We start from the raw sequence: 25,184 nt of genomic DNA, 5'->3' as shown, positions 1-25,184 counted from the left end.
GTCACGCCCGATGCTCGCCAAGTCACGCTCCATCTGATCCGCCCATAATGCCCCTCTGCGCTCCACGCCTTCTTGTGCCAACCGGATCAGTTGCAAATACCAGCTTTGCAGCGTTGCTGTCCGGCATTCTTGCTACATGCCCTGCCCACCGTATCCTTCCGGCTTTGGCCACCTTCTGGATGCTGGGTTCGCCGTAAAGTGCAGCGAGCTCATGGTTCATCCTTCTCCGCCACACACCGATCTCCTGCACGCCGCCGAGGATCGTCCTTAGCACCCGTCGCTCGAAAACTCCGAGTGCTTGCAGGTCCTCCTCGAGCATCGTCCATGTCTCGTGTCCGTAGAGAACCACCGGTCATATTAACGTATTGTACATGGTACATTTGGTGCGGAGGTGAACCTTTTTTGACCGCAGTTTCTTCTGGAGCCCATAGTAGGCACGACTTCCAGTGATAATGCGCCTTCGTATTTCACGGCTCACGTTATTGTCAGCCGTTAGCACAAAATCCTGCACACCGTCCATCGTTGCTCTTATCAGTCTAGTCAGCTTCCCGGGAAAGCTGTTCTCGTCCATGATTTTCCATAGCTCTGTACGGTCGATACTGCCGTTTGCCGCTTTGAAGTCGATGAACAGGTGATGCGTTGAGACCTGGTATTCACGGCATTTCTGGAGGATTTGCCGTACGGTGAAGATCTGGTCCGTTGTCGACCGGCCGTCGATGAAACCGGCTTGGTAACTTCCCACGAACTCATTTACTTTAGATGAAAGACGACGGAAGATGATCTGGGATAGCACTTTGTAGGCGGCATTCAAAATGGTGATCGCTCGAAAGTTCTCACACATTAACTTGTCGCCTTTCTTGTGGATGGGACAGATTATCCTTTCCTTTCACTCCTCCGGTAGCAGTTCGGTTTCCCAGATCTTGACTACGAACTAGTGCAGACAGGTGGCCAACTTTTCCGGGCCCATCTTGATGAGTTCTGCTGCGATACCGTCCTTACCAGCCGCTTGGTTTTTGAGCTGGTGGATGGTATCCTTAACTTCTCTCAGCGTGGGAGTTGGTTCGTTCCCGTCCTCTGCTGCACCAACATTGCCATTTCCTCCGCTGCCTAGGTCCTCCGTGCCTACGTTCTCTTCGCCATTCAAGTGCTCATCGAAGTGCTGCTTCCACCTTTCGATCACCTCACGTCCGTCCGTCAAGAGGCCACCGTCCTTATCCCTGCATATTTCGGCTCGCGGCACGTAGCCGTTGCGGGATGCGTTGAGCTTCTGATAGAACTTCCGCGTTTCCTGTGAACGGCACAGCAGTTCCATTTCCTCGCACTCCGCTTCTTCCAAGCGGCGCTTTTTTTCCGGAAGAGACGGGTCTGCTGCTTCCGCTTCTGTCTGTATCGCTCCACATTCTGTCGGGTTCCATGTTGCAGCATTACCGCCCGCGCTGCATCCTTTTCCTCCAGAACCGCTCTGCACTCCTCGTCGAACCAATCGTTTCGTCGACTCCGTTCTACGTACCCGATGCCGATAGTGCTCTCGGCTGCGTTGTTGATGGCTGCTTTGACTGTACTCCAGCAGTCCTCAAGAGGGGCCACATCGAGCACATCCTCGTCCGGCAGCGCTGCCTCGAGATTCTGCGCGTATGCGGTGGCGACATCCAGTTGCTTCAGTCGCTCTAGATCGTACCGGGGCAACCGCCGGTAATGTACATTGTTAATAACGGAGAGTTTTGGGCGCAGTTTAACCATCACCAGGTAGTGAACAGAGTCGATATTAGCGCCACGATAGGTCCTGACGTCGATAACGTCGGAGAAGAGTCGTTCGTCAATCAGAACGTGATCGATTTGCGATTCCGTTTGTTGTGGTGATCTCCAGTCCAGGTGTAACGATACGGGAGGCTGTGCTGGAAGAAGGTGCTTCGAATGGCCATGTTCTTGGAGGCGGCGAAATCGATGAGGCGTATGCCATTTTCGTTCGTCAGCTGGTGGACGCTTAACTTTCCAATCGTCGGTCTGAATTCCTCCTCCTGGCCTACCTGAGCGTTTAGATCCCCTATGATGATTTTGACGTCGTGGTTTGGGCAGCGGTCGTACTCGCGTTCGAGCTGCGCGAAAAATGCGTCTGTCATCATCAGTGCTTCCGGAGTGAGGGCTGTGCACGTTTATTATGCTAGTGTTGAAGAATCGGCCCGGGCTTACCTTCCCGGAAGCTACGGGTTCTGCAGAAACATAACTAGTAGAATAACAGTTTCTTAAGCTAAGTTTTGCTTAAGAGGGGTTTGTTCAACTCTTGCACAGTAAAAATGTTTGTTGGGACCGTTAACCAGCCAATGTTCAGCTAATACTCTCACTGTTCAGCATTCATTGTTACTTGGGAAACTTTTGATTTTGCAAAGGAATCGCTGTAAGTATTTCGAAAGGAATCCGTGAAAAATTTCCTGAAAGAAGTCTTTAACTGATTTCTAAAAGAATCAATGGATAAACTTCTGAGGAAGCCCATGAGTCTTTTTTGGTGGTTTTTTTGAAGAAAGAGGAAATTGTGAATCAAATTCTACAGGAATTACTAAAGCAATCAAGATGTTTTGAAAAATCTTCCAAAAAGAAATCGGTAGAAGACTACAAATCCGCGAAAACATAAAAAAACACATAGTGAAATATTTCCAAAAACTCTATATGTTTACGAGAGCGAAAATAAAATTTCCTATATTATAGAATTTTTTCACATATGAAGGCGCAAAAACTTGAGTATAACTATTTAGGCAATTTGCATATAGTTAGAATGCGAAAGAATAATTTCTAATATTATAAATGTGTGTTTTGTTAAACGTCTACAGGCGCAAAAAGTTGAAATTTGTAATTTTTAGAGACGAGAAATGGAAAAAAACAGCAACACCCAAAGATTTTCTCAAACAGTATTAAATTAGGCAGGAATCATAATACCGACGCTAAATGGCTACATTTCAGCTTAATTTAAAAAAAAGTTTTATTTTTCGTAACTCGTAACCTAGACGTTAAGAAAATAGTTCAACCATACTGATCGTCATCTAATATTCAGATATCTGGAAATAACATTGTGCTCTTGCTGCTCTCCGGGGGAGCAATAGCGTTTGCTGCTTTTACTAACTTACCACATGTTCATGACCGCAATATGTGGTAGCGGTCGTGAATCACTCATCAGCTGCTTGAGCTTCCCCACAGTTTCCACTATACGGCAAGCTCTGCCGCACTGATCCAAGGTCAACTTTCGTAAGTTCGGATTCAACAGAAGGTCCAACATGTTCGGCAGATCAATCTGAGAAGAATGATTATAAGCATGTACAGCAATTTTTTGAAAAGAATAAACAGCCAAATGTACCTCATAAAAGCCATTGAGGTGGACATCCGAGGCCCACAGCAATGACACCCAACCAGAACCAGTAAGCTGGATGGTATCTTCATCATCGTAGGATTCCAAAAAGAGGTATTCCAGTTTGCGGAGGTTTCCAATGTAACGCAAGCTCACATCAGTAATCGGGTCTTCCACAAATGGTATTAGGGTGAGTTTCAGCCGGCGTATGTTTTTCATTGTCGTGCAGATTGCCTGGAACAATATGAAATAGTGCTGAAGTACAGTAAAGAGCATTGACGTAGCTAGAGGGTAGAGATATGCAGGGCTTTTTGCGGCATTTACGGGATGCTAACTAAAAGCAAATAAAACATTTTTTTTTATCTGTATTAACGAGATTTTTAGCCCTTGGCTAGTTCATCTCGGGACCCACGCTTTACTTCCCTTCCGAAGGAAGAACTCACATTTTGCGAGTTTGTCGGGAGTGGGATTCGATCCCAGGTCCTCGGCGTGATAGTCATGTGGTCTACCATCACACCAGGTCCGCTCCACAAAAAAATAAAACATGTTCAAGGTAACCTAAACATATCCTAATATTGAACGGCTTAAGTGAAAAAGAAATGTGTACCGCCGTTCGGGGTGACATTGGGCCTAGAGGGTAACATTGGTCCATCGATCCCACGGATTCAATATAAGTCAGAGAATCCAACGGTGGAGGTAAAGTATCTTAGAATTATGTATTCTAGTAGTCAAGCACGCAATATGCATTCCCGTCGTATTCTAAAAGTGCGGAATAGTGGCCCAATGTCACCCCGCTTTGGCCCAATGACACCCCACACGACGGTATCAAAAAGTATTCATAAAACGTGAAATAATGTTACTTTTTATTTCAGCTTACTATATCGTAACTTCACCTAATTCGAAGACTACTTTATCATGAATAGTTCCACCTTCATCCGTGGTGGCGCTGCTGACAGTGACTCCCGATTTTCAGCAGTGCTGCAAGTCTTCTTGATAAAGTGGTCTTCGCCTAATTCCAATCACTTTTCATTGCTTCCTAAATCCGTTCACCCCATTTCTTTTGCATGCTTTGAACGGAAATAGGAACCGAAAAAGAATGATTTGAATTAGGTGATGTTACGGTAGATCAGGCTTACACACTAAGATTCAGATGTTCCAGCTCAGTAATTTTTTCACTGAATTCAGTATTTTTTTCATCTTTTTACTGAGTTTTCAACAGCAGATTTATCTCGGTACACTCAGTAATCGTATTTACCGTTCACCAGTAACGATATTTATCGTGCATCAGTAACTTTTGACAGTTTCTTAGCTGAGCTCGGTAACTCATTTACAGTATATTGTTCGTGCAGTTGAAAATCGGAATTTTTGACACGCGAAAATCGATGTTTCTCCCTAACCGTGTGTCGGACGTACGTCGGGCACAGTGCGCTGGATAGAAGGGCAGGTCCGCTGTCCAGCGCACTACGTCCGACGTTAGGTTTCACGTATGGATTTTGAGAAAATTCGATTGTCGGGTGTGGGGAAACTTCGGGTTTCAACCGCGACGACAATATCCGCAAAATAAACAACCGAGCGTACCGAGTTAAATCTGCTGTTGAGAACTCAGTAAAAAGATGGGAAAAATACCGAGCTGATCTTAGTGTGTAGAAATCAAAAACTAACTTAAACTAATCTTAATAATAATTAACATAAATGACGCTACTCGGTATTAGCCAGGTACGTGGAACTGCCGATCTCTCAACTTCATTGGGAGCACACGCATACTCGCCGATCTACTGAAGGATCGCGGATTCGGCATCGTAGCGCTGCTGTCCTGTTGGACAGGATCCATGGTGCGAACGTTTAGAGGTAATCATACCATCTATCAGAGCTGCGGCAACACACGCGAGCTGGGAACAGTTTTCATCGTGATGGGTGATATGCAGAGGCGCGTGATCGGTTGGTGGCCGATCGACGGAAGAATGTGCAGGTTGAGGATCAAGGGCCGATTCTTCAACATCAGCATAATAAACGTGCACAGCCCTCACTCCGGAAGCACTGATGATGACAAAGACGCACTTTACGCGCAGCTCGAACGCGAGTACGATCGCTGCCCAAGCCACGACGTCAAGATCATCATAGGAGATTTGAATGCTCAGGTAGGCCAGAAGGAGGAATTCAGACCGACGATTGGTAAGTTCAGCGCCCACCAGCAGACGAACGAAAACGGTCTTCGACTTATTGATTTCGCCGCCTCCAAAAATAAGGCCATACGTAGCACCTTTTTCCAACACAGCCTCCCTTATCGTTAGACCTGGAGATCACCACAGCAGACGGAATCTCAAATCGACAACGTTCTGATTGATGAACGACTCTTCTCCGACATCATCAACGTCAGGACCTATCCTGGCGCTAACATCGACTCCGAGCACTATCTGGTGATGGTCAAACTGCGCCCAACATCCTTCATCAACAATGTACGGTACAGACGACCGCCACGATACAACCTAGAGCGACTAAAACAACCGAATGTCGCCTCAGCATACGCCCAAAATCTCCAGGCCACATTGCCAGAAGAGGGCGAGCTCGATGAGGCCCCTCTAGAGGACTGCTGGAGTACAGTGAAAGCAGTCATCAACGACGCAGCCGAGAGCACCATCGGGTACGTGGAACGGAATCGACGGAATGAATGGTTCGACGAAGAGTACAGTACGGTTTTGGAGGAGAAGAACGCTGCGCGGGCGGTTATGATGCAGCAAGGGACCTGACAGAATGTGGAACGTTACAAACAGAAGCAGAAACAGCAGACCCGCCTCTTTCGGGAGAAAAAGCACCACCTAGAAGAAGCAGAGTGCGAAGAAATGGAACTGCTGTGCCGTTCCCAAGAAACACGGAAGTTCTATCAGAAGCTCAACGCATCCCGCAACGGCTTCGTGCCACGAGCCGACATGTGCAGGGATAAAGACGGAGGCCTCTTGACGGACGGACGCGAGGTGATCGAAAGATGGAAGCAGCACTTCGATCAGCACCTGAACGGCGTGGAGAACGTAGGCACGGGAGCCCACGGCAACGGAAGAAACGACGACGCCAGTGCAGCGGAGGACGGAAATGAACCAACTCCCACGCTGAGGGAAGTTAAGGATGCCATTCACCAGCTCAAAACCAACAAAGCAGCTGGTAAGGATGGTATCGCAGCTGAACTCATCAAGATGGGCCCAGAAAAGTTGGCCACCTGTCCAGGGTTGTTACAACAGCGCGGATTTCGCGAATTCCGCGGATTTCGCGATTTTCGCGGATTTGGCGCGGATTTACCTATGGAATTTGGCCCTCGCGCGGATTTGGCGCGGAAATGATTTTTGTAGTGTGTCCAGCGAAATATTTGAATGATTATCGACACTTGAATTAAAAATTATGAAAAGTCAATATTTGTTTAACCCTTCTAAGATGTTAGAATTTTCGCACCACGATAGCGTAGTGTACGTTCAGCATGCCTGACTGGGTCATATTGACTCCAACATCCTACTATGTAGTGAAGAATTTGGAGCAAGTTTTCGTTTTGGTTTACGGCAATCGTTTACGAATTTCATCAGCACTTCAAAATATTTCTCTGGAGAAATTGTGCAACGATTCCTCCAATATTTCCATTGCGGGTATGATGTGCATCTTTATTCAACATTCCAGTTCTCTCAAGTTCAAGTTTCTCAAAAAAAAAAATCAAATTTGTTTCTAACAATTCCTTCGAATTTCAACTGTTGGTTATGTTGGGAGGTATGGCGTTCAGTGTTTGGAGAAATAACTCAAAAACGGATTCTTAAGCTTTCATCCGACGTTTCGGTCGCTATATTATGCCTTCTTCTGGGAATTAATTATTAGAGTGGGTCATCGTTTATATGGAAAAATGAAATATTCAATGGTATCCCATCAGATCAAAGCTTTTTTGATCCCATTTCAGCACCCAAATAAGTGTGCAAAATTTGGGCACGATCGGTTATGTCTACGTTTTGCGCATCGCGTTTGAAGTTTGTATGGGATTTTACATGGAAAAACACACTTTTTTGCATTTCTCTTATAACAAGCTCGAATTTTTCTTAAACTATGTAACCGATAAAGTGAAAACATAGCCTAGGGTATCCTGAAAAACTTTGTCGAAGACCGCGAAGTGATCTGATGCTTATGAAAAAAGTTATAGCGTTGGCATTGCTTGGCGAAACAGCATGATTTTGTTGCTATTGTTATTCCTTTACATGTTAAAACATAAATACATGCATGCGTTTCGTTGGTTATAACTATTTTCACAAGCATGGGATCGCTTTGCGGTCTTCTATAAAGTTTTTCAGAACATCCTAGGCTATCATTTTACAGTATCGGTTAAAAAGTTTCAGACAAACTTTTGCAACTTATGACAAAAATGCAAAAAAGTATGTTTTCCCATACAAAATCCCATACAAATTTCAATTGCAATGCGCAAAGTGTAGACGCAACCGATCGTGCTCAAATTTTGCACAGATACACAGGACCCGAAACGGAATCAAAAAAGCTTTGATCTGAGAAAACGGTTCCGATGACCCACACTATTAATTATGCTCCGTTTTATCGTAAATATGAGCCCACTGCATAGTCCACATACGTCCCAGACGGAACGTATCGTCCGCCGCCGGCGGCGGTGTTCCTTTGGATGTAATATCCGAAAGATATCCGTTCATCGGAAGCCGAAAGGGTAATAGTAATCTGCCTGAATTACTGGTACAATTTTGAAAGGCACCAGCTATATATTTTGAAAAGAGATTTTTAGATAAATCCCTAGATTATTTCGGGAAAAAATCTCTTGAAGGGAATCCTAGAGGAAGCTGTTAGTAAAAACATTCGCGTAAAACTCTGGGGGATCTGTTCAAGCATATTCCTGGATATATCACTGTAGGAATTCTTGGAGAAACTCCTAAAAAATCCAGGAAAACCCTGTATGAATTCCAAAGGACTCCAGCAAGTAAATCTTGAAAATTGTCAACATTGTCCTTCTTGGAAAAATCCAAGTGATTACTCATTTTAAGGGACGTTTTCTCAGGTTTTGCCAGGTATTCTTCCTGGAAAATTCATCACTGAAGACATTACTCTACTACTAAGACATTACTCAAAAAAAGTTCGAAGTTATCTTATGAGAATTTTTCATGAGTATCCTTCTGAAATTCATATTGGTTTCAAAAATTCTTTAAAAAAAATGTTCGGGGTGCTGTCTCCAAAAATATTCAGCAATAGGGTATCGCGCCACTTGGGCGGTGACTTCTATATTCGTCTGTTTTCCACTATAACTCAGTCAATTTTGAACCAATTGACTACTATACTACTATACCTATCTCACCACATTCCAAAAGTTGTGTCAATTGGTTCAAATTTGACTGAGTTATAGTGGAAAACAGACGAATATAGAAGCCACCGCCCAAGTGGCGCGATTCCCTACTTAAAGAAAGCCAAGAAAGTTCCATTCTGTTAATTTAAAAGATTTTTATTAGTTTCTTATAAATTTTTTCCAGTTTTTTTTTTATATTTTTCCCACGAATACACTACCTAGTTGTTGGGATGTTACTCCTGAGATATTGTCTAAAAAAATCTGTTTCAAAAGTCGCCCAATGGATCTTTAAGAAACGTTTTTGAAAAAAAAATTCGTGAGTTTTGCCGAAATGTCTTCAAACTCACTTTCAGAAAGCATGAGTTGCGTTGATTTACGAATCAAAAGTTTATTCTTTATCCAGCACTCAACTAGTCCATTCCAGTTTAATGGATTTCTTCAATAACGTGAAGAAAGAAAAAAAATACCTTCACGCTCTCGCGGATTTATTTCCAGTATCGCGCGGATTTGGCGCGGATTCAAATTTAGCTCGCGCGGATTTGGCACGGATTTTTTTCCACCATTCTCGTAACAACCCTGCCTGTCTGCATCGGCTGATAGTCAGGATCTGGGAAACCGAACAGCTACCGGAGAAGTGGAAGGAAGGGATAATCTCTCCCATTTACAACTAAGAAAGGCGATGTGGAATGTGAGAACTTCAGGGCGATCACTATTTTGAATGCTGCCTACAAAGTGCTATCCCAGATCATCTTCCGTCGTCTGTCACCTAAAACGAATGAGTTCGTGAGAAGTTATCAGGCTGGCTTCATCGACGGTCGGTCGACAACGGACCAGATCTTTACCGTATGGCAAATCCTCCAGAAATGCCGTGAATCCCAGGTCCCAAAGCATCGCCTGTTCATCGACTTCAGAGCGCCATACGACAGTATCGACCGTGCAGAGCTATGGAAAATCGTTGGCGAAAACGGCTTTTTGGGAAGCTGACTAGACTGCTTAAAGCAACGATGGACGGTGTGCAAAACTGCGTAAGGGTTTCGAGTGAACTATCCAGTTCATTCGAATCTCGCCGGGGACTGCGACAAGGTGATGGACTCTTATGCCTACTCTGCAACATCGCTCTGGAAGTTGTGGTGTGATGCGACGAGCCGGGCTTAACAGCCGGGGAACGATTTTCACAAAATCCGGTCAATTTGCGTGCTTTGCGGACGACATAGACAGTGCCGGATTTAGGGGGGCCAGGGCCCCGGGCCCCCACATTGTAGGGGCCCCTGTAGGGTCTGGATCAGTGACGCACTAACACACCTGAGGCGAGAGGACTTTGGATTTGAAAAGTGCGCGAGGAGACGTGGTTAGTGGCAGCTGCCACGAGGAAGCGGAGAATCCGGATTCTGGCGGTTACCTGGACCAGAAGGCAGAAACCGTCGGAAATGTGGTCACCGGCGGATACTACAAATGGCGACGAGGATGAAAAACCGTGAGTAAAACGAACCAAATTTCTTATCATTTGAAAGAAAATCAAATGAAAAAAAAAAAAAACGATGAGGGAGAGAGGTGCTGAGTGACGTCTTGCTGAATGCCCTACTGCAATTGAAAACAGGTTCGGATGAGGGCAGTCGGGACGTAACGTATACACGGAAAATTAGCAGATTTCGTTGTTATTTTATGTCAGTGGTCACCAAACTGCGGCCCGCGGGCCGCATGCGGCCCTCGACCAGGTTTTGTGCGGCCCGCGAACTGATTTTGAAATATATGAGAAAGCGGCCCACTCAAAGATTCCATTTTGAAAATAAAAAATTTCACTACATTTCAAAACTTTTTGAGAATGAATTTTGTCAATATCATGGAGAGTTTTTAAAAAGAAGTAAGATTTTTGACTGTTTTCCAAACTGTAAAAGGCTACTTTTTAAAATTTTGTTTCGAAAATAATCGGAACTGTTGTTAAGAATGTTGTGTTTCGTTTAAATAATAAGTTTAGGCTTAGTTTCACAGGTTCTCTGCCATGGATTTTGGACTCATTATTAGTAATTTGTTTAATTACACGAAAATTAACTCAAAACAATTTCCATGTTGTTTCTATTGGCGAAGAAAATTATTGTATATACTTTATGTTCACCACTTCTGCCAGGAGACTATTTTATTTTTATTTTTTACAAAATTGTTGCCTATAATTTTTCTTAAAGGAAGTGTTGCCCAAACTTTCGGAATTTCGCTAAAAACTTCAGGGATTGGGCAAGATACTTTTTATTCTCTTAGCAATACTTTTGGGAATTCCCTTTAAAATATCTACTCTAAATCGGCTACAAATACTTGTTTATATTGCTCAGAAAATCATGTCTGCAGGTTTTTCTTCATTGGCTTCTTAACCCTCTAATACCCAAATTTTTGATTTTGATCTAAATATCATTTTTCTTCATCTAAAATCGATTTAAACATGTTTTGGAAGATGATTCTTTTTAATTCCCGATTTCGTGAAGTTCTGTTTTTGATTTTTCTAAATTTAGTTTTTGAACATCCCCACACTTTTATATTTTTCCTGCAAGCCAATTTGGGGAACGGATTTTTTGAAATCAAAACATTTTGAGATTTTATGATTATTGTTGAAATATTATTATTTTAAATTTTTTCACAGAAAATTTTTGTTTCCGTGTAATTTTAAGGAAAAAAATTTTAGAGTGTATTCGATTCCCTTAAACTATTAAACAAGGATAAAATGATTTGGGAAAAATTTAAAATATGTTTATTGTAGCGATTCAATACAAAATAAACAATGACTTCTAAAAGGTGACTAAAACATCAATTTTTCAATGATTTTAAAAAAATGTAAATGCGCTTTAAAATACACCAAAAACCATTTTGAGATATACAGAACAGTCCTAAATATCAGCCAAAAATATAAAAAATTTGATTTTTTACGTAACAAAAAATACAAAAATGCTCAAACTATACCCCGTCTAAAGGCGGGATTGGATATTAGAGGGTTAAGAAATGATTCTGAAATTTCTTCAAATCCACGAGAAGTCCCAAAAAATCTCACAGTTCCAAGATTTTGTTTAATAGTTCTCAGGAAATCCTTAAGCTGCAGTAAGAATCTCTATTCGGAAATTTGTCAAAACTGGTTCCAGAGAAATTACAAAAAAATTGTCTGTGTTCGTGTATAGGTCTTCCACAATTCTGCACTTAAAATCTGCGCTATAAGTCCGCTGTAAGTTTATCCACATTATTCTTTAAAAGGTCCATATTGTTCTTCAGCGTCACTTTTGCTTATTTTTTGTAACTTTAAGTAGCTTGTCTGAAATAATTTGCTCAACAATATTAATACCAAGAACTGCAAAACCTAATTATTACCGTTTTGAAAATCCTGTTTTAATACCCTACGATTTTCAGGATTTTTCAAGTAAAATAAAATCTCCTGATAACTCCAGGTTCTTGGCACCATTAAAAAAAAACTTTTTATTTGAGGGGGTTAGAAGCAAAGGGGTGTAAGTGACAAAAACCCACTTCCGAGTAAATGAGGTTTAAAGTTTTGGACCAATTTTTCATCCCATACAAAATGTATGGAGTTTCAAAATCAACCCAATTTTCTCTGATTTATTGTATTGCGCATTGCGCAGTTAAAAGTGCGACGAGCAAGTGCGGAATCTCAAATAAAAGTGCGATTTGGTGTCAGATCGTTTCGGTGTCTTCAACGCACTTAATCATTAGCTCATGATGAATAAGTGCGGTGAAGACACCGGAACGATTTGATGCAATATCGCACTTTTATTTAAGATTCCGCACTCTGTCGCAGTCCAGTTAGCAATGCAATAAACTATAATTTTTCCAATCATCGTAGAAACAATCTTAAAAAAGTTCCGGAAAGCTTGAAATCTGAAGAATTTTATGATATGCTCAGCTCAAAATCGACAAAATGGTCGCTTATACTCCTTCGATCCTGGGCCCCTCATTTGTGAATTTCAACAAATTTAATTCTTTACACTTTCAAAAAAATCAAACAAATGTATTTTACGTTGAATCTTGGAAATTGTTGAAAATAAACTCTTGATTTTTTTTTATTATAGAGGTTTTAAACCTATGTTCATTCGCCTCTAACTCTTGAATGACTAGCGGCCCGCAGTCTTTTTTTCAAAATTCGATTTTGGCCCGCAAAGACAGTTAGGCTGAGGATCACTGTTTTATGTGGATGATAATTCACTGATTATATGTCGAACGTTTTAGATTTTTTTAGGTTGCATAATGGATTGGTTGGATAGCGTCTGAGACTAATTCAGTATGTAAAAAAAATGTAAGGTTTACCTCTTATTTTGAAAATGTTCTTGCGGAAAGCTTTGAACAAACCTCGGACCGAGCCTCGGACTAAAGCTTTGTGTACCTTGAAGGAAAAAAGAGCAACTGATTCGTGCATTAAAAGTTATGGCTGTAGAATAAACACTTTTGACCTGTTTCGGGAGTCATATAGAATGGTCTTTGACGCAATGGATTGGGTCTTGTTAATTTAAATAACAAAATTTAACTTTATCAAGGGAGTGTAAAACGGTCTATACCGGCGTAGTGTGCCAGTTTATTTTTCACAACTCCCATCGATCACATCGTCGCATCACAGCTTCAAAAGATATGTACGACGTACATTGTACGTGCAACCAAATAAAGTTCCGTTCAGTATCATCATCACTAGAGATTTTTGAATTTATTAGTGTTCACTGATTTGGGAATCAGTTGATTGGTTCGAGAATCAATCGAACTATGTCGATTTAAGAATCGACCTGTGGTTGCTAATTTGAGAATCAGTTGATTGGTTTGGGACTTGGTTTGGGAATCAATCGAAATATATCAATTTGGGAATCTACCTGCAAAATTACTGATTTGGGAATCAGTTTATTGGTTTGAGAATCAATCGAAGTATGTCGATTTGGGAATCGACCTGTGGTTGCTTATTTGGGAATCATTTGATTGGTTTGGGAATCAATCGAAATCTAGATCGAAATATATCGATTTGGGAATCAACCTGCAAAATTGCTGATTTGGGAATCAGTTGATTCGTTTGGGAATCAATCGAAATATGTCGATTTGGGAATCGACCTGAGTTTGCTGATTTGGGAATCAGTAGATGGGTTAAACAACCATTAAAATATGTCTATTTGGGAATCGACCTGAGTTTGCTGATTTGGAAATCAGTAGATTGGTTTGACAATCAATCAAAGTATGTCGATTTGGGAATCGACCTGAGTTTGCTGATTTGAGAATCAGTAGATGGGTTAAACAACCATTAAAATATGTCTATTTGGGAATCGACCTGAGTTTGCTGATTTGGAAATCAGTAGATTGGTTTGACAATCAATCAAAGTATGTCGATTTGGGAATCGACCTGAGTTTGCTGATTTGGGAATCAGTATATGGGTTAAACAACCATTAAAAATATGTCGATTCGGGAATCGAGCTGAGTTTGCTGATTTGGGAATCAGTTGATTGGTTTGACAATCACTCAAAATATGTCGATTTGGGAATCGACCTGAGTTTGCTGATTTGGGAATCAGTAGATTGGTTTAATAACCATTGAAAATATGTCGATTTGGAAATCGACTTGAGTTTGCTGATTTGGGAATCAGTTGATTGTAGATTGGTTTGACAATCAATCAAAGTATGTCGATTTGGGAATCGATCCGAGTTTGATGATTTGGGAATCAGTTGATTAGTTTGGCAATCAATCAAAATATGTCGATTCGGGAATCGAGCTGAGTTTGCTGATTTGGGAATCAGTTGATTGGTTTAACATCCATTAAAATATGTCGATTTGGGATTCGATCTGAGCTTGCTGTTTTGGAAAACAGTTTATTGGTTTAAGAATCAATTGAAGTGCATATGTTCGTAGTTACTGTTTTGGGAATCAGTAGATTGGTATGACAATCAATCAAAGTATGTTGATTTGGGAATCGACCTGAGTTTGCTTATTTGGAAATCAGTTAATTTGTTTCACATTCAATATAGAATGTCGATTTGGGAATCGACCTGAGTTAGCTGATTTAGGAATCTGTTGATTGATTTGAGAATAAATTGCAGCTTGTCGATTTGGGAATCGGTCTTAGCTGCTGATCGGTTGATTGGTTTGACAATCAATCAAAATATGTAGATTTGTGAATTGACCTTAGTTGCTGATTTTGGAATCAGTTGATTAATTTGAGAATCGATCGATATAGGGTACGTGTTCCATCAGTAATCTCACGCTCCCATTTTCATCCTATCCGAGAACAAGCGATTACGGCACCGATTTATTCCGTTCTTTTGTGTTTCATGCGTGCTCACTTCTAACAAAAAATACAAAAATAAGAAACAAAACAAACAGCGCTTCATTCCTTTGTTTTTAGTAGGATGAAAATGGGAGCCACATGCTTAATAAGGGAACCAATACCCTATGTCGATTTGGGAATCGACCTGAGTTTTTTGTTATGGGAATCAATTCATCGGCTTGAAAATCAATTGAAGTGTCGATTTGGGAATCGACTTGAGTTTGCTAATATGGGAATTAGTTGATTGGTTTGAAAATCAATTTTAGTTTGTTGAATTAAGAATAAACATTGGTTTGCTGAGTTGGGAGAAACTTATCCACTGAATCGAAGGTTGTTTACCCGACTAGAAGATTCTAACAAAAATATAACATAATTATAACAAACCATGATATGTATAACTCATTGTGATATAATCATGTTTAACATCTTTGGTGTTTAAAAATATTATAACTCAATTGTATCATATTGTGTTATAAATGTTGTTCAATAACTCATTGTGAAATAATTTAGTTTTGATTCCTTGACATTCACAACATCATTTTACACAATTGTATCAAAATATGATAGAAACTAGTTTTCTTGAAGCTAAAATTTATATCATATTGTGTTAGAATTTTGATCTGATTATAACAAAATAGGTTATTATTTTGATTAGACCGGTGTACTTTTTGTTACGATTTTAGTTATTTTAACATCATCCTGCATCTAGTTTATAACATAATGAGTTATAGAAAAATTTCATAACATCATAACACAATGTGTTATAAACTTGATATATTTTTCTAGTCGGGTACTGATTTCGGATTCAGTTCAACTATTTGAGAGTCCGTAAGGTAGTGTTGATTTGGGAGTCTTTGAGACATAGACAGGATTGAAATGATTTGGAATACGTGAGCTAAAAAAAAGCAAGTGCGTAAAAGTCTATTAAAATATTATACTGCTTTGGGGACCAGTTAGTGGACTTGAGAACCAATAAATTTATGATACGATTAAATTGGATTAGGCTAGGATCCACGGATTTAATTATTTCTGTTAGTCGATTTAAGAAGAACTGACTGGTATTTATGTTTTATAGGTTCGAGAAGCAAATATGGAGTACAACTAAGATGAATAACTTTACCAAGCAATAGTAGTACCTAGTTCAAGTATAAGATGATCAATTCCACCAATGGATTTAGAGAACAGCCAACTGGAAAAAAATGAATGTTAAAGTCTTTTATGGGCTACTAATCGGTGTATCGGTTAATCTATTAATCCTTGGATTACTGGATGTGAAGATAGATTTTTTTTTATTTAAGAATAAATTGAACAATTTGATTTGTTAATCGATTTCTGTCTAACGGATGTAATTCAATGAATTGGATAAGACTAATGGAGTTATGTATTTGGATGCGAACATCGATTAGTTTGTTGATACTCAAACTTCATCTGGTTCGATATTTTATGGAATGAGACAATGGAACATTAAGTTAACAAATATAGAATTATTGTTTTAACCTGGTTCTATCGGGTGTTGTAGAAAAAGGATTGCTCGGAGTTGCTACGGATTTCACAGGGTCTTGCTCCTAGTGCGGGTTTATGTTTTTGATATGTTAGTGTTTGAGATTATGAGGTGTACAGTTGTAGACCTGTGAAGTTTTCTTAGGTAAAGGATATTAGTTAAACGAGCATGGCAGTTGAGAGTGTCTGGGAAATAAATGCGATCTGCTTTTCAGCGAACTACAGTTGACGTTCGATAACTGCAACAGGTTTTAGTTCTACTTAGCGAACGATTCAATAACTGCAACGTCTGATAGACGTCAACTTTCTATACGTTAAAGTTAAACTAACGTTCAGTTTACCATGCTGTTGATTTGGGCAAACTTGGAGCATCATTATGACGGATAGCGGTGCAATAACTGCAAATTTGTTTAACTTAACAGACTTGAAGTTAAAAAGCATTGCAGTTGAAGTGTTTGCACAGACTGAACGTCTACTGTAGTCTGATCTTTGATTTTAATAGTTTTTCTAAACTTGAAATCTCACGGAAATAGCATTTTTTTCGATATTTTTTTCTGAACTTTAATGCAGAATATTAGTTTACATTTTTAACGCGCTATAGTGCCCATATCGCCGAGGCGGTAAACGCACGGGTATTCAGCATGACCATGCTGAGGGTGACGGGTTCGATTCCCGGTCGGTCCAGGATCTTTTCGTAAAGGAAATTTCCTTGACTTCCTTGGGCATAGAGTATCTTCGTGGCTGCCACACGATATACGCATGCAAAATGGTCATTGGCAGAGGAAGCTCTCAGTTAATAACTGTGGAAGTGCTCATAGAACACTAAGCTGACAAGCAGGCTTTGTCCCAGTGAGGACGTTACGCCAAGAAGAGGAGAAGAGGAGGAGTGCCGTGCCATGTAACAAAACAAAAAATTAAAAAATCAAGTGGAAGGAGGGGAAACATCATACTTATTGGGGTATGTCATACACAAGTCTAATTGTTTAGAATTTACGGACGACTTAAGATACGAAGAAGCACATAATCATTGCTTATGGAAGTAGGTATGCATCATATGATAAGTGGCTCGGCAGGATGAATTAAGATATAAAGACTGCACTCAATTATGAGGCATTTTATGACATCAGGGATGGTATCAATATTCTTCGGCATGTTATATGGCGTAGCTTCTTGTCAAATTTGCATTCATAGAGTGTGCGACGAATCGACTCGTAAAATGAAGTATTTTAATTTTCATATTTTTCTTGATTTAGAAGAAAGGTGGGATGTAGGGTCTGGATCAGTGACGCACTAACACACCTGAGGCGAGAGGACTTTGGATTTGAAAAGTGCGCGAGGAGACGTGGTTAGTGGCAGCTGCCACGAGGAAGCGGAGAATCCGGATTCTGGCGGTTACCTGGACCAGAAGGCAGAAACCGTCGGAAATGTGGTCACCGGCGGATACTACAGCCCCCACAAAATTGCATTCAACGAAAAAAAAAATGTGAAGCAAAATAGGAGAAGTAGTATAACAAACTTCTCTCGGTTTGATTTTTGTGATAAGAACTTCACATTACTGTCCACTTGCAAGATGTATGTAATATGTTTCGATTCTTTTGAGAAATACTGCAACTATTAACCATTTATTTATGAAATTTTATTTTTTTTTCCTCCAAAACTGATTCACATTTGACACAAATATAAATTTGGCAATTCCTCAAGAATAATTACCAAAAATCCTGTACAAAACCTTCAACTGAATTCTAGAGGAATGCCAAAATTCCATAAAATGAAGAATCAAACAGTTACTGCTGAATTTGCTTGTTTTTTTTCTGTTTTATGTTTTTTTTTTGAAGAATTTCCCAACAGCTTTCTTGGGAGAATAAAATGATTTTTTTTTCAAAATTTAGAAGTGATTTTGGAACATCAAAAGTGTTGAAACATTTTTTTTAGAAACAAATATTGGCAGATTATTTTCGTATTTCTGGAGTTGAGAGATTTGCTTACTAAAATAGGCATGAATCCTTGGCGAATTCCTGATAAAATGCATAGATGCCTTGATAAAATTGGCAGAGGAATTTTGAGGAGAAATTGATCAAAAGTTCGTCCAAGTTTTCCGCTTGAGACTTTTAAGATATTTAATAGGAAATTCTATTGGAAACTTGTTGGGAGGACCACCCTATCCCACTACGAACGCAGCCGAAACATCCTTCGGGGCTCTTCCGCTGACAGCCGTCAGCTTGTGACAGATGTCATCGAGTTTCGGTGTGCATCGTTCTTCGTTGACCGTCATCATATATTATTGCGATCGCCGGCTCGCGTGCATATACGTTTTAATAGTACGTTTGTTTTATTTAATAAAGTAATGTTTTAATTCGTACCCGTGAGTCGCGTCTATAACCATATCACGTATCGCAACAGTGGCGACGAGGCGGTAGTAAATTCGTGCTAAAAAATCGCGCGTTCATCCCGAGAAAAGGCGTTCTTCGTGGATCGGTAGTAGGAGAAAATTGTGCGATGGCGACGAACAATGGCGGTAGTGCATCAGGTTCAGGAGGTCAACAACAGTCGGGCAATATCACCGACACCATTGTGCAGATCCTCCGTAATCAGCAAGCACTCATGGGGCAAATGTCACAGCAACTGGCAGCCACCCAATCCGCCATCAAAAGTTTGTCCCGCGATGAAGTGGTACTCGATTCGCTTTCCAGTAACATGGTGGAATTTGTGTACAACAAAGAAAGCGGTAATACCTTCGATGCCTGGTTCTCCCGCTACAGTGATCTGTTTGACCGAGACGCTTCCAAGCTGGATGATGCCGCGAAAGTGCGTCTACTCCTGCGCAAGCTCAGCCCGCCGGATCACGAGCGTTATAACAGCTTTATTCTGCCCAAAACTGCTCGGGAATTCACCTTCGCCGAGACTGTGGAAAAGCTGAAGGCGCTTTTTGGTGCAACCATTTCCATCTTTCGGCGGCGCTATAACTGTCTCCAAACAACCAAGGAGGACAGTGAAGACTACCTCGCGTATTCCTGTAAAGTGAACAAGTCGTGCGTTGATTTTAAGCTGTCTGAGCTGACCGAAGAACAGTTCAAGTGTTTGACGTTTGTGTGTGGACTCAAGTCGAAGCAAGACGCGGAGATCAGAATGCGCCTCATCAACAAGCTCAATGAAGCTGAAGATCTCACACTCCAACAAGTGGTTGAACAGTGCAACAGCCTGGTGAACCTCAAACAGGACACCGTGCTTGTGGAGAACCCGTCATCAGTGAATTTTGTGGCACACAACAAGCGGAACAAACCCTATCGGTCGAGCAGCAACAGTCCTTCTCGAGATCAACCAAGAACACCCTGCTGGTCCTGCGGCGGGATGCATTTCAACAAGGATTGCCGATTTCGCGACCACAAGTGCCGTGATTGCGGGAAGCAGGGTCACAAAGAGGGGTACTGCTCCTGTTTCTCTTCGAAGTCATCGTCTGGCGCGTCAACTTCAAAGAAGCCAGCACCGAAGAACAAGAAGAAGAAGCGAAACCAGTCAACGAAAACAGTGACAGTGCAGAACATCAGTCAAGGCCGGAAGTTCATCGACGTCAAGCTCAATGGTGTTCCTCTCCGGCTGCAACTGGACACGGGATCGGATGTGTCGATCATTTCGCACCGTTCGTGGATCAAGCTCGGTCGACCAAAAGTGCAAACCGCATTATGCCAAGCAAGAACAGCGTCTGGAGAGCCTCTGGATCTGGTCTCGGAGTTGCACTGTAGCATTACCCTGAACAACGTCACGAAGGAGGGTAAGTGTTACGTCGCCGCTCCTAATGTCCATCTAGACATTTTAGGGATTGACCTCATGGATATGTTTGGATTGTGGAACCAGTCCATCACGTCGTTCTGCAATCAAGTGACCACCGAGGAAACCCAAGAAGTCGCTGACCTCCGTGCCCAATTTCCGAACGTTTTTACCACGAAGTTGGGCTTATACAACAAAACTCCAGTTCAGTTGGTGCTGAAGAACAATCCAAAACCGGTGTTTCGACCCAAACGACCGGTAGCTTACAGCATGGAGAGCGCTGTGGAGGAAGAACTTCGACGGTTGGAGAGCCTGGATATCCTGAAGAAGGTCAACTTTTCCGATTGGGCGGCCCCGATCGTTGCCGTCCGAAAGCCGAACGGGACGGTTCGAATATGTGCGGATTTCTCAACAGGCCTGAACTCCGCGTTAGAACCGAACTGTTATCCTCTGCCGTTGCCCGAGGATATCTTTACGAAGATGGCAAATTGTCGATATTTCAGCCACATTGATTTATCGGACGCATACCTCCAGGTTCCTGTCGACGAAGCAAGCCAGCAGCTCCTCACCATTAACACCCACAAAGGCCTATACCAGTTCACCAGGTTATCGCCCGGCGTAAAATCTGCTCCGGGGGCCTTCCAGCAGATAATGGACACCATGCTCGCTGGTCTCACGTTCACCGTTGGTTATTTGGATGACGTTCTGGTCGGAGGGCGTACGAAGGCCGAGCATCAACGAAATCTGCAGAAAGTTCTCGCTCGCTTGCAGGAATTCGGCTTCACGGTGCGCATCGAAAAATGTAGCTTCAGCATGCGTCAAGTGAAGTACCTGGGTCAAATACTGGACGGAGACGGTATCAGACCAGACCCGGATAAGGTGGCGGCCATTGTCAACATGCCACCCCCACACGACGTACCCACTCTTCGGTCGTATCTGGGTGCCATAAATTACTATGGGAAGTATGTGAAGGAGATGCGCACTCTTCGGCAGCCGATGGACGAGCTGCTAAAGGCGGAAAACAAGTTCAACTGGTCGTCCGCCTGTCAGAAGTCATTCGATCGTTTCCGAGAAATTCTTCAATCACCGCTGCTGCTCACACACTACAACCCATCAATGGACATCGTTGTGTCAGCGGATGCGTCATCGGTCGGGCTGGGAGCCCGCATTGCACATAAGTTCCCCGACGGATCGGTGAAAGCCATCTACCACGTGTCTCGAAGCTTGACTGCAGCGGAAACAAATTACAGCCAAGTGGAAAAAGAAGGCCTGGCCCTTGTGTTTGCCGTGACTCGGTTCCACCGGATGTTGTTCGGTAGAAAATTCACCCTAGAAACCGATCACAAACCGTTGTTGCAGATTTTTGGCTCTAAAAAGGGCATTCCCACCTACACTGCAAACAGGCTTCAAAGGTGGGCTCTGACACTTCTACTCTACGACTTCGAAATCTGCTACATCTCCACCGACAGCTTCGGGCATGCGGACGTATTATCAAGGCTAATCAACAGTCACGTGCGTCCCGAAGAAGAATTTATTTATTTATTTATTTATTTATTTCATGTAGTCAATCATCAGTAGACCATTTCAATACAATTTGAACTTAAAACTAGAACTGTTTGCTTATTTTATTTTTAACTACGATTTGATGTAAATATTTTTTTTAGTTGTGATTTCGTCATTGTAAAATCTATAGTTTCGCAAAATTTATTGTAGGTTGTCATTATTTGGTTGATGGGACCAAATTTAGCATAATTAATACGGTGATGGTTTGTATAAAAAATACTACGATTTCGTAGTTGTCGAGATGGAGCATAAAAGTTTAATTTTGAAAGAAGCTCTATCGAATCAATACGCTGCGAAACGATGTCGTTTACAAATGATAACATTGCAAATTCGCGTCGTTCTTTTAGTGTTTGAATGTTAATGAGCATGCATCGTGCTTCATAAGACGGAAGAGGTAACCTAGTCCAACCTATATGTCATCGCCTCCCTAGAGCTGGAACACAGCATACGAACAACCATCAACGACTCGTTACAAGCTTTCCCGCTCTCGTTCAAGGTCATCCAGGGGGCAACTAAAAGTGACGACTGCTTACTGCGAACCATTCGTTTCGTCAATGAAGGTTGGCCGTCGAACAAAGGAACTATCAGCGACCCCGCAACCCAACAGTTCTATCTTCGTCGTGAACATCTCTCCATCGTTGCTGGATGCCTCATGTATGGTGAAAGGTTGGTCATTCCGTCAACCTGTCGGAAGAAAGTGCTGCAGCAGCTGCACAAGGGGCACCCTGGTGTGGAGCGTATGCGCTCCATAGCTCGTCAGTATGTTTATTGGCCAAATATCGACGATGATGTGTCCCGACTAGTCCGTTCCTGCAACGAGTGCGCCAGTGTAGCCAAGACAGACCGGAAAACGAATCTGGAGTCCTGGCCCAAACCAGCGAAGCCGTGGCAGCGCCTGCACTTGGATTTCGCCGGTCCACTAGATGGGAGCTATTTTCTCATCCTGGTAGATTCGTTCACAAAGTGGCCAGAAGTAGTTCGAACGAACAACATCACTACAGCGACAACCTTGCGAATACTCCGTGGCATCTTCGCAAGATACGGACAACCGGAAACATTGGTCACCGACAACGGAACTCAACTAACCAGTGACAAGTTCGAAGCATACTGCTCAGCAAACGGGATCGTCCACCTGAAAACTGCTCCATATCATCCGCAGTCCAACGGACTTGCGGAGCGGTTCGTGGATACGTTCAAGCGAACCCTCAAGAAAATCACCGCAGGGGGGGAATCCCTCGACGAAGCCATCGATAGTTTTCTGCTGTGCTATAGATCAACACCGTGTCGAAGCGCTCCAGATGGAAAGTCGCCTGGGGAGCTAATGTACGGAAGGCCGATTCGGACATCCCTGGAACTCCTTCGGCCACCGACACCGTACAATGAACCATCCAAGGACCAAGCCAAGCAGTTCAACCGGAAACACGGAACAAAAGCTCGAGAATACCATCCCCAAGATCTCGTTTGGACCAAAGTCTACTCTGCAAACACTTGGACCTGGACACCTGGAAAAGTGATCGAACGTATCGGTAGTGTGATGTATAACATTTGGCTACCATCGAAGCAAAACCTGGTTCGGTCCCACTGTAACCAAATGCGGAAACGTTACGAGTCCGAAGACAACACCCAACTTAGCAGTACACCGATACACGCTCAAGTTCCGCTAGCGATTCTCCTGGACAGCTGGGGCCTACGCAACACCATACCTGAACCGGAAGTAGAAAGTACTCAGTCAGTATCTCCTTTGCCAGCTGCGCTACTCGAAGACCTGCAGCCGGCCCCACAACGTCGTCAACGAACTCCCCAAACCAATCTACAGCAACAATCGATTCCTACTCGCCAGTCTTCAAGAGTCCGAAGGCTGCCTGTGAGGTACGAGCCGTACAGCCTTTATTAACAGGGGGAGGTGTTGGGAGGACCACCCTATCCCACTACGAACGCAGCCGAAACATCCTTCGGGGCTCTTCCGCTGACAGCCGTCAGCTTGTGACAGATGTCATCGAGTTTCGGTGTGCATCGTTCTTCGTTGACCGTCATCATATATTATTGCGATCGCCGGCTCGCGTGCATATACGTTTTAATAGTACGTTTGTTTTATTTAATAAAGTAATGTTTTAATTCGTACCCGTGAGTCGCGTCTATAACCATATCACGTATCGCAACAAAACTAATTCAGAAATTCTATCAGGAAATCCATAATTTCCCGCCTAAATTTCTTCAGCATTTTTCTATAATATCAGTTTTTTTTTTTGAGAGGTCGTCAGAACCTTCCCTAGCAGTCGCGTTAGAACAAACTCTTGTTAAGTTTTCATTCTTCATGATGATCGAACATAAACTTCTCTAGAATTCGTTATAAATTGTCTTTCGATTTCGCAAAAAGGAACAACACAATCGGTAGGATTGTGCTACAAATTTCACTTGAAACTTCTCGAAAATGGCAGCTATAAATTCTTTTTGAAGTTTCTCAATGAACTTTGACATAAATTTCTACTAAATCTGGCAGTGTAGAATTAGCATTTAAGTTAGAATACACATTAATAAAAAAAAAATACTAAATCTGGGAAGTCGAGTAAGCATTTTTTATTTTACTGTCAAGGCGCCATTCACCGTGGGGGCTCCATTCACCGTGTGCCTTCGAATATTTTTTCATTATTTCCATATTATGATTGAATGATATGACAATTTCCCTTCAATTTCACCAATACAATGTTGTATTGGCGTATTATGCTTTTGGTCGAAAAACAAAGTGACCGAATGTGCGAAAATTGATTTTTAACCTAGAAATGTCGCAACTCAATTTGGATTAGTGCATATTGTTGCTCTTAATAGGAGGTAATCAGTGAAGTACTAGATTGAAAGTAGTGAGCTGGATTTTTGTATGGTGAGATATTCAATTCTGCATTTCTGCAATGAAATGGTGCAAACAGCGTGGGTTATATGATTTCTTGGCTAATTTGATGCTGTTTGAGCAAAAGCTTGGACAACTTTGTTGTTGTATTATTTATTTCATGCAACTTCAACAACACAGTTACCCAAACTTTTGCTCAAACAGCATCAAATTAGTCAAGAAATCATATAACCCACGCTGTTTGCACCATTTCATTGCAGAAATGGAGAATTGAACATCTCACCATACAAAAATCCAGCTCACTACTTTCAATCTAGTACTTCACTGATTGCTTCCTATTAGCTTAATGATGCGCAACAGAAAAAAATAGATTAAAATTTACTTCGCAGCTGCAACTTCGCATGTGCTTCTAGCGACGACTTCGATTTGGTGGTGCGACGATACTAATTGAAGGGAAATTGTCATATCATTCAATCATAATATGGAAATAATGAAAAAATATTCGAAGGCACACGGTGAATGGCGCCTTGACGGTATACAAATTTATTTCATCATTGTTTTCACGCTAGA

At 41.9% G+C, this 25,184-nt stretch overlaps 2 protein-coding genes across 2 annotated transcripts in view; both read right to left on the bottom strand.

Annotated features, from left to right (window-relative positions):
* Positions 1-25,184, bottom strand: part of LOC109417983 (uncharacterized) — a 515,951-nt gene that overhangs the window by 112,011 nt on the left and 378,756 nt on the right. The gene's annotated exons all lie outside the window — the stretch shown is intronic.
* Positions 1-25,184, bottom strand: part of LOC109426857 (uncharacterized) — a 40,151-nt gene that overhangs the window by 11,849 nt on the left and 3,118 nt on the right. Inside the window, exons 3-4 of the mRNA XM_062848971.1 lie at positions 3,347-3,571; positions 3,120-3,283 (exon numbers count right to left, since the gene is read on the bottom strand). Of these exons, the coding sequence (XP_062704955.1) occupies positions 3,120-3,283; positions 3,347-3,571 (389 nt within the window). The remainder of the gene's footprint in view (positions 1-3,119; positions 3,284-3,346; positions 3,572-25,184) is intronic.

The sequence above is a fragment of the Aedes albopictus genome, chromosome 2, assembly GCF_035046485.1.
Source record: "Aedes albopictus strain Foshan chromosome 2, AalbF5, whole genome shotgun sequence".
Classification (NCBI taxonomy): domain Eukaryota; kingdom Metazoa; phylum Arthropoda; class Insecta; order Diptera; family Culicidae; genus Aedes; species Aedes albopictus.
Note: the sequence above shows the minus strand (reverse complement) of the source record. Positions and strands in the feature narration are given on the sequence as shown.